Here is a 10,070-nt window from a genome sequence, read left to right as displayed (position 1 = left end):
ACAATTTTATTTATATAGCACATTTAAAAACCCGAAGGCACACCAAAGTGCTTCACAGTAATATGGAGAGTCAACATAGGTCAATAACAGGGTACAAATCGGGCACAAGCACAGACAGGATAGAGGCACTAACAGACCAGGAGAGTTAGATAAATACAAAATATGCTAAGAAGACAAAAACAGCAGTAAAATTAATAAAAAATAATACATTTAATAAAAGATTTAAAAGTTTAAAATTTAAAAGATTTAAAAGGGTATTAACTGGTCGGGAAAGCAAAGTCAAATAGATATGCTTTTAATCTTGATTTAAAGGAGTGGATAGAATCCAAGGCTCGAATAAGGTTGGGTGCAGCTGAAGCAAAGGCACGATCGCCTCTGGTCTTCAGTCTAAACTTAGGTTGGGCCAGGAGTAATTGACCTGATGATCTTAATGCACGACAAGAAATGTACAATTGAGGAGGTCAGTGAGGTAGCTGGGCGCAATGTTATTCAGGATTTTAAAAGTGAGTAGCAAGATTTTAAACTCAATGCGATATTTGATTGGTAACCAGTGCAGATCAACAAGAGCCGGAGTAATAGGGTCAAATTTTCTAGTGCCAGTAAGAAGGCGAGCCGCAGCATTCTGAACGAGTTGCAGCCTTCGAAGAGAGAAGGCTTGGAGACCACAGTAGAGAGAATTACAATAACCTGGAGGTCACAAAAGCATGGATAAGTTTTTCCAGGTCCCTGTGTGCTATATAATGCTTAGCTTTAGAAATCTGGCGCAGTTGAAAAAAACCAGATTTAACTACAGATGATACTTGCTTATCGAGCTTAAAGGAGCTATCCAAATAGACACCCAGGTTACGCATAGAATCGGAGAGAGAGTTAGCAAGGGGCCCCAGCAGAGCAACAAGCTGGTCTCGAGGAATATGGCTGTCGAACACCATAACTTTAGTTTTTTTCTCATTTAAAACGAGATAATTTTCTGCCAGCCAATCTTTAACCTCTCTCAGGCAATCGTACAGGGAGTTCAGTGGTGCTGCCAAATCATCAGTCAGTTGACAATAGATTTGAATGTCATCAACGTAAAAGGATGAAGAAAAGACCTAAATGAGTGCCAGTTGCCAGCTTGTGGAAAGCAGTTTCCCCCCCCATCCTAAAACAATCTCCAGTTCAGGCAGTGCCACTTAAAACATGACAGCTGACAGACACGGGACACAAACTCCCCTGCTGTAGCATAATCGACCTTTTCATGGCGCACGAGAGAAATTCAGCCAGCAAAAAACGAACGGATCTCCTGGGAGTTTACTGGGATCCACTCTGAGACCATCTGCATTGGTAAAACCTACAGTATTTTTGAGCTAAATGGTTTTATTCATACCTCCAAACAGACACGTCTTTACCAGAGAGAAGGTGCTGTTGCTCAAACTGGGAGGCAGGGAAAATGGGCTCGAAAGGTTCCGAATGTCTAAAGACGAGTTCTTTAGAGGTGTGTGAGAAGCTACGTTTTTAGAAGTGACTTTTGGCTGATTTTACTTATAGTTCATTCTCATTAGAATTAACCCAAAAGGATTATCTTCTGATTCATCTTATATATATGTGCATCTTATCCTAAAACACCAGCTATCAGTTCCCTTTAATGCAGTCCCAGGCAGATCAGCCCCCATTTCAACCTTGACCCATCTGATCTCAACAACTCGCATGATGGTGACCCGTAACGACCCATATGATTACTAGTGGGTCAAAAACCCTTGGGACCGTCTCTAAGTCTCCAATAGTCTCAATCAGTTGCTTTACAAGTGAAGAAGCGTCTTAGACTAAACATAAAACATCTTCACAAACCAAGAAGTCCAGATACCTTTAGCTTAAGGATGTAGTCTAACATGACCTGGGATTACTAAGAGTCTGCATAGACTCATCCTATAGTCATGTAAGAATTCAGAAGGTACCACTAAATATATCTATATCTATATATATGTAGTTAATGGGTTCTCAAGACCAACCTGCAGTACCATCATTGCCCACTACAGGGGCCACAGCCTAGCATGAAGCAACCCCAGAGCTGAAAAGCCTGGTAGCCTCTGTGGATTTTCTCCTTTATAATAATCATGAATAGACTGGATTTAATTGTATTTTTCTTACAATCATCTGTCTAGATAACTGAGTTTAAATCAATAAACTATTCGATGTGTGTGTGCTGTTGGAGTGTTTTGGAGCATTTTAACAGCTTACTGTATGTGACTAATAGTGTGGATGCTGTGGGGTACTGACGATCCCAAAACTGATTGAAGCTTCATAATGTGTGGGAAAATCAGAGGCCTTCTTTTATACTGACTATGTTTTTTTAATCTCCCTTATTTCACATCATTGTGATATGGAAGCTTGTTTCTACCACATAAAGAAATGTTTTTTGCCATCATCATTTTGGGTTTTTATATCAGCTTTGACTTATTAACTTGAAATGTGCAGATAGAGCAAGATCAGCATATTCTTAACAATTTTTCTTCATTTATTCTTTCTTTCTTTTTAAAAATTGTTTATTCTTCATTTTGGAAAACAGTGACTATAAGACCATTTGTTTATTAAAAAGTGGTTTAGCTTTAATTATTCACATTCCAAAGATGAATACACATGAAGCCAACCTTCCCCCCAAAACAAACACTTGTGCATAAAATCTGTGATAGTCCACATTTATGGAGGCCCAAAGTGTCCGATTTTCCATAATAATAAATTAAAATAATGAAATAAAAAAATTTATATGAGGAGATACGCAACATGCAACCCCAAACCTCTAAAATAATTTGGTGTGCGTTTGTTTGTTTTTGTAATTTTTCATAATGCCACTACATCTTGACTGAGAAACACTTCAAGCATGAAAAAAAAAGCTGATTAAAAATAACTTTTATGAATTTTTAAATGGTTAGCTTGCATACATATTTTCTCTCTTATTATTCATATTTATTTTTGTAATACTGCAATTTATTTAGGGACTTTAAAAATACTAGTATTTTGTTTTGAGTAGAGTGGATTTTCTTCTAAATTTCATTTTACATGATAAAAGTTAAGTTATTGCAAACTCTTTAATCGGTAAATAATATATATATATTTTAATGTTGCGATTAGTTTGCGTCCATTTTTGTGCCTCCATACAAGGCACGTTTCTCTCCATTGGTTGTCCCTTACAGGTTTTTTAAAAGCTCAGTCCAAGTCTCTCTTAGTGGTAATGAACTCGTCCAATCGTCCCGGTCCCCGTAACCAGGATGTCCGGCTGCCCGTTCCTCCAGATCTCCCTGACGATTCGCTCCCTCTCCTCCAGCCGTCGAGCCTTCTCCAGCTCCTCGGCCGAGGTGAAAACGTTCAGGCTCCTCAGAGTGCCGTTAGACTGGCTGCTGCGGTCACTCAGAGGACCCACTGTCACTTTAGGGATCTCCGTATCCACCGCCCTCTCCTCTCCTACACTCTCCTCCTCTTCTTCCTCATCCTCCTCCTCTTCACTGGACTCCTTGAGCTGTCTCCTCGATGGAGACGGAGGTGGTTTTCTGTGGCGGCGAGCCCTGCAAGTGATGCCGGCCACCAGGAGGCACAGCGCCATGAAAAGCCCGAAGCAGACGCCCATCATGAAGTAGAGGGCAAAGCTCTCTGGATTGGCTGCACAAGAAGAGGGAAGAAAAACTAATTTACTGAAATAAAAGCATTAAAAAGTGGATTTATTAAGCTTTTCTTTATTTTCTGTCATCTCTATACTGTTAGAGTGGTGGATGCTCATATCAAAGACAGCGAAAGTTTCAAATACTCAGATCAGTGTATGTTAAAGTAAACCCTGTGAGCCAAAAACTCAGGTTTCAGACTCTAAACGCTTGATTTTCACCAGATTTTCTACTCTTGGCTCTTTGTGATGTCACTAAGAAGGGATATCCCTAATATGGCCGCCTCAGGCAGAGCGTTATTAAAGCAAACTATTATGGCTCTAGGTGTGAGCACAAAGGCCCCACCCACTGTTGTTAAACCCTTCTGTTTGCACGAGGCAGCCAATCAGAATGAAGTTTAAAGTATAAAGTTAAATAAAGATTTCTTTGAACTGTAACATGCAGAGTTACTCGTGTAGGAGCTTAGAAAGAAATATTCATGTACAACCTACGTAAAGTCATACAGTGTGGTGTAGCAAGCTGCCTGCGGTTTTATAGATTCATCTAATAACCCCTTGAGGTTGTCCCCAACTCCATGGTGGAAGCCACACTTAAAGCCCTGCTACGATTTTACCTTTGATGTGAGCGTAGGTCGCCATGCTGTTACTCAGCAGCTCCATATCTCTCTTAATTGGCTCCATCTTGGTTCACTGTGGGTTCAGACACGCACCATCTCCTTTTACACGTTTACCTCCTGGATAACCCGAGGCAGATCCTGTCAGAAAAACAAGAAAAACAAATGCTTTCAAAGTCATCTCAAAAGAAAAAAAAGTGTTTTAAGCCTAAAAAATGCATTGCTCCAAAGCACCACCCGTCATTCTTCTGATCTAAATGGGTGTCAGAGGTCAGGAGACATTGTCTTCCTCTGACGACACTCAAGCCAGGCAGAGAGGACGGCAGCGAGAGGTCTGCTGAGACCGATGGGGATGTTTATATTTATGAGAGGGGCGCCTTTCCGGCTACGCAGTTTTTATTTTTTTCCCACAGAAGAAGTGGCATGTCAGGTTTCACATGTTCACTCCAAGAAACTCACACTCGTGATGGGAGACCGGCAGGAAGTGAAAAGGTCGGGTTCACAGAAATGTAGCAGTGAATTTCTAATTTCTGCCTCTTCCCCAAAACAATGGAGCTGAGAGGAGTTGTGTTTGTTTTGCACACAAGGTTTCACAGCAAGTTATTTCATTATTTAATTGGTATTTATATAAAGTAGGAGCATTTCTCTATTGTTAGCTTGTGATAATCTTTTGGCAGGTGTTAGATTTTAGTAAGTCATTAAACTGGATGTAATATTCTTTTGTTTATTATCTGTCATATGCACTCACTGGCCACTTCTTTAAGTACACTTGTTCAATGCTCTATAACATAAATATCTATTATATATCTAAATGGTCAAGATGACCTGCTTAAGTTCAAACTGAGCATCAAAATGTGGAATAATGGTGATGTGAGTGACTTGGAATGTGTCATCATTGTTGGTGCCAGACTGGTCTGAGTTTCTCAGAAAGTGAAAAAGAGAAAGTATGCAGTGAGCAGCAGCTCTGTGGGCCAAGATGTCTTGTTGATGTCTGAGGTCAAAGGAGGCCAGATTGTTTTGAGCTGATAGGAAGGCCACAGTAACTCAAATAACCATTTGTTACACCAACGTATGCAGAAGAGCATCTCTGAATGTTAAAGCAGTTGGGCTACAACAGCAGAAGACACAGATCCACCTTGGCTTGTATCATGGTGCAATGGTGGGGTGGATGTTTCCTTGACGCCTTCCCTTAGTGACCACAATGCACTCATCTTCTCATCGCTGCTTCCAGCAAGACAATGCACCATGTCACAAAACTCATGTTCCCTGTACTTGAATGACCTCCACAGTCAGCAGACTGTGATCCAACACAGCACCTCTGAGATGTGGTGGAACAGGAGATTCTCATCGTGGATGTGCAACCAACAAATCTACAGCAGCTGCGTGATGCTGTCATGTCAGTATGGACCAAAATCTCTGAGAATGTTTCCAGCACCTTATTGAATCTGTGCCACAAAGAATTAATTAAAGTGTACCGTGAGAACACAGAGTACAAACGTGGCAAACACGCCGTTGTCCCTCTTTGCAATGCATTGAGGAAGTAAAGAAGCTGCTCACAGCTGCAAAAACTTAAAACTAATTGTTTTAATGGGGGTTAAACAGCCTCAGGGATGCCTACAAAAACATTAAGAAAAATGGCACCTAAATCTCCGGGAGAGACATTCTGTTTTTTGTTAGAGATGTTTAACAAGTATTTCACTGTTAGCAAATTTAATTATCATTCAAGAGAGTAATCACAGTTAAAAAAAAAAAAAAAAAAAAAAAAAAAAAATATATATATATATATATATATATATATATATATATATATATATAGATATATATATATATATATATATATATATAGATATATATATATATATATATATTATCCTGAGGACAGCCACGGATGTCAGCACAAAACGACCTGACATTTCCCATACAAAAAAAAGCTTCTCAGAGCGACTGCATCCTTCTGTTATTTGGGTGAATCGACCCTTTAAGAGAGCGAGGGGCTGCATTAGACCGCGGTAGATGGATTTGCTCCGGACCCGTCTCGCAGACGGTCCCACGGTTACAGTAAGGATTGACGTAAACATGATGACTGATACTTCCCACCCCCTCACATTCCCTGTCACTACAAAAACAATTTCCATGGGAGCCGAATGTTTTTCTTTCTCCTGCTCTCTCTCTGGGGAGGACCAAACCGTGCCCCGTTCCAGTTGCTGCTGCTGGGGGTTTGGGTCGCTCTCCCACCCTGATCTTTATCCCAGCGACTTTTGGCAGCCCCAGTGTGCTCTCAAAGGCTTTCTTTAATTTGCTTTTGGGCAAATTAAAGTTGTAGTTGCTTTGTGGCTGGCTCGGGGTCCATTTACTCATGGGAACTGGTGGTTCCCAACCAACACTGCCTTCTGTTTGGGATTTAATCAAAGAAGAAGCGTGACTACTTCTGCACCCTCAATTTGCTGCCCCCAGACCTTAACAACATAAGTGAGCAATTTAGTTTTCAGCTTAGCTCGATTCAAACGATTAAAGACTGACTTTACACCCTGTACTTTTACACAGTTTATCAAGACTGCAGCATTTATCACAGTGCACATATCACCTCATTCTTTCTAAGTTTTTTTTGTTTCCATCCTATAAGAAATAAGCTGGATGAGAAGATCAACACTCACGTGTCTGTGGGCAAAAATATCAAGCAAATCTTAGTTTAGGTTAACTTGAAGGCTGATTCGCGGGGTTAGTATAACTCCATCTGCACAGAGATTTAACATTGAGGTTACATTTTATTTATTTTTTAACTTAAATTTTAAATAAAAACGAGGAAACAGTTATAAAGTGTTATGCAACAGCAGGGAGCAATTTGTCCAGGGATTGGGGGAGGATTTCCTTCAGTGTCTGCTTAGTTATTTTTATTTTTCCGGTGGGGATAAAAGTTCTTTCCATAATCTGATTTTTATCATTGCATCTTGAAACAGTCCACAGCACAAACAACAATCCCAAACTGACTTTCACTATCAGCGCTGGGAAAGTGAGATGACACTGCAGGAGGCCGGATGATCCAGATCCACGCTGTTCCAACTTTTCATGACGCTGCCAAGCACCGCTTAGAACAACAACTAGAATGAACGTAAATTTTTTAAAAATGATCCTTTATTTTTTATCTATTTAAATTATTATTATTATATTATTTTTTATTTTGTTTACCTATTCTTTTAAACTACCATTAATGGAATAAAAACAGAGAAAATCAAAGACTCACAAAATTAAAAAAAATTTATTAAAAAACATCCCCAGGCCTTCCTGCTCAGTTCATGTTTCTACTTTCAGGTCATACAGAATAAAATAGTTAATTTTGTAAATTTGGGGATTTGTAGGTTCTCAGTTGTCCAGGTTGTGTGAGTCTTGAGCACAGGGAGGAGCGTCCCCATGGGGGTGGTCCTGAGGGTTGTTGATCATGTGAGCAAATTTGTGACAAAAGGCGTGGGTCATTACGATCAGACGTTTCAGCTCTTGAGACTAAATGTCTTCACAAACTTAAAAAAGTCCATCTGGTCATTCTAAGAGTCAGAGAGGAGGATTATCCAGGGTATGTACAACAGGCTGTCGATTACAGCTTGCATTCTATAAGCCAGCGAGCTTGAGGTTTCATAGTCAAATTCACAATATGCGGTCGTTTCACCAGTCTCTATGTTAACGACTGCAAAAACTTATAGGCTTTTTGTTAGGTCTATCTTTTGGAAGTAACCATGAGAAGACTAAAGGAAAGCTGCCAAAACTCACTTAATTATATATTGAATATGACCTGAAGTGAGTGATTGAGGCCATAAACTTAGTGTTTACAAAGGGCTGTTCTCTGATAGAACTAGAAGTCTTTTTCCAACCACACATTTCCCCCCTGGTGGTCATGAAAAAGAATGCAGTTTTAAGGCACTTTAGTGTTAGCATCACCTTTTAAACCTTCATAGTTTCAACTGTCTGTTTGCTAATCAACACACATCGCATTTGTTCACTTGGCTAGGGTTTTGCAATTTATGTATGAGGTTATTTTTAGGGCAGAGACCTTTTATCTAAACTTCACTTTAATTACAATTTTTTCTTTTTTTCAGTGCAGCATTCAGACTTTGTACGTTTTTTGGAAAAAAGTGCCCTCCATGAACTTTCTCATTTGTTTTAAGAAGGCGACGTTTTTAATACTTAATTATAAGGAGAAATGACACAAAGAGGCGCCTCTTTTTCTGTTTTCTCGATTACAGAATGAAATCGTGTATAAATATTTTTTTCTTCATGGCTCCAGGACTGGCAGTTTGTGGTGAGCTCGAAGCACCACACAAATACCAGAGGGAGGGACACATTTTGTGCAGCCGCAGTCTCGGGCAGACAGATTTAACACCTAACATTTCCAGACGAGTCCAACAACCTCCACGCAAGCATAGCCCGGCAGCTGTTTATGTGAAACCCTGTAAATGCACTCCCGCTCGGCCCTTCCTGCTTAGATAATCCTGTTTAAGTCCAATGAGGAAACTTGAAACTGCTGAAAAAAATCACTTTTTAACAGTAGTCAAAAAAATGAGAAATGAGGTGGAGCTGCTGTCAAAAACATTTAAAGAGAGTGAGATTAAGACTGATGGAAAATACATGTGACAGACTGGGTGACAACATACTCACTGTGCTATAATTTTGGGCATGTTGCAGCTCCTCAGCTTGTAAAAACCTTTAATTGTCTGTGGTGTTGTAAAAAAAAACAGGAGGCCATGCTAATAAACTACTGAGTTGCATGACAGTAGAGCTTTATATTTGTTAAGGGGTGTAATAAAATTTAAAAAATCTTTTTTCCCAGCAAAGATAAAGTTAAATAAAAGTCACTCACCTCAGTCATGCACAGGTTGACAGATTTAAAACTTCCGTATGCAAAACAAAGAATTCAGATCCACGTTTGGAGCCGGTCACTTAGATAAGACTCCCATCTTCTCTCGGGCAGAAAAGCAGCAGCGAGAGGTCGTGGGTCACTCGGCATACGTGACAGCTGAGCAGACGCTGCTGGACTGAAGAGCGAGCAGCTCTCCACTGTGATTCACTCCCTCTCATCCCTCAGAGGGAGGAGGACCAGCCAGTAGTGGTCCACACTTGTGTTTTGGAGGAGGTCTTTCCTTTTCCTGAGAGAAGTGAAAGCCATGCATGCTTCACTGCCATCGAACTCCAAAATAAAAATTCCACACTGCTCAAGTCTTTTATTTTAGCTATTCTATCCTCTCCAGGTATGACCCACACACTCCTGACCAGAGGGAGGTGATCTCTCTCCTGCTGGATGCCCAACACTGAGGTCTGTTCACAGTTAAGCCAGGAGGGTGGAACAGGAAATAGCTAGGTGGCAGCTGTGGGCATGGGGCCACGCTGCTGTGGGGGCTCCTGGATTAATTGAGCTCTTTGTGTTTTAATCTGAGCCTGGAGGGGAGTAAAAAGAGCTCAGAGTGAGGTTTGTGGAGCAGGAGAGGAGACCGATGAATAGATTGATACTTCATGGGGAAATCTGACTTGGACTTTACAAAGCTGGAAATTTCCACACGACACCAGGAGATACAAATTTTAAAACCTATCAAACAACCGAAACAGGAGGTGCTCATAGTTGATTTGAGCTACACTGCAGTGTCACACAGCCGACACATTGTTAATATAACTGATCAAAAGAGCAAAATAGTTCTTAAACCAGTCCATTTTGCACCTTTGAACTCAGTCCAGCAGTCTAGAACACCCAATCAACATTACATGCCAGGTTATTGTGCTTTAAGGAAACTATATGGTCACTAAGATTTTTGTAGGGCTGCACTTGAGTAATTGAATAACCATGG

General features: G+C 40.4%; 1 protein-coding gene across 2 annotated transcripts; it reads right to left on the bottom strand.

Annotated features, from left to right (window-relative positions):
* Positions 1-2,556: 2,556 nt before the first annotated feature.
* eva1bb (eva-1 homolog Bb (C. elegans)) lies at positions 2,557-9,520 on the bottom strand. 2 transcript variants are annotated; one of them, XM_026157010.2, is made up of 4 exons: positions 9,092-9,321; positions 8,890-8,945; positions 4,243-4,383; positions 2,557-3,630 (listed from the first exon to the last, which is right to left on the bottom strand). In XM_026157010.2, exons 3-4 carry the CDS (start codon positions 4,307-4,309, stop codon positions 3,197-3,199), a joined length of 501 nt encoding a protein of 166 aa, XP_026012795.1. In that variant the 5' UTR covers positions 4,310-4,383; positions 8,890-8,945; positions 9,092-9,321; the 3' UTR covers positions 2,557-3,196. The 2 variants fall into 2 exon arrangements, with proteins under 2 accessions (XP_026012795.1, XP_026012793.1); XM_026157008.2 differs by lacking the exon at positions 8,890-8,945 and having other exon boundaries at positions 9,092-9,520.
* Positions 9,521-10,070: the final 550 nt, after the last annotated feature.

This window comes from Astatotilapia calliptera, chromosome 22 (assembly GCF_964374335.1).
Source record: "Astatotilapia calliptera chromosome 22, fAstCal68.1, whole genome shotgun sequence".
NCBI lineage: Eukaryota > Metazoa > Chordata > Actinopteri > Cichliformes > Cichlidae > Astatotilapia > Astatotilapia calliptera.
The sequence above is the reverse complement of the archived record's forward strand: the minus strand, read 5'-3'. Positions and strand labels throughout refer to the sequence as shown.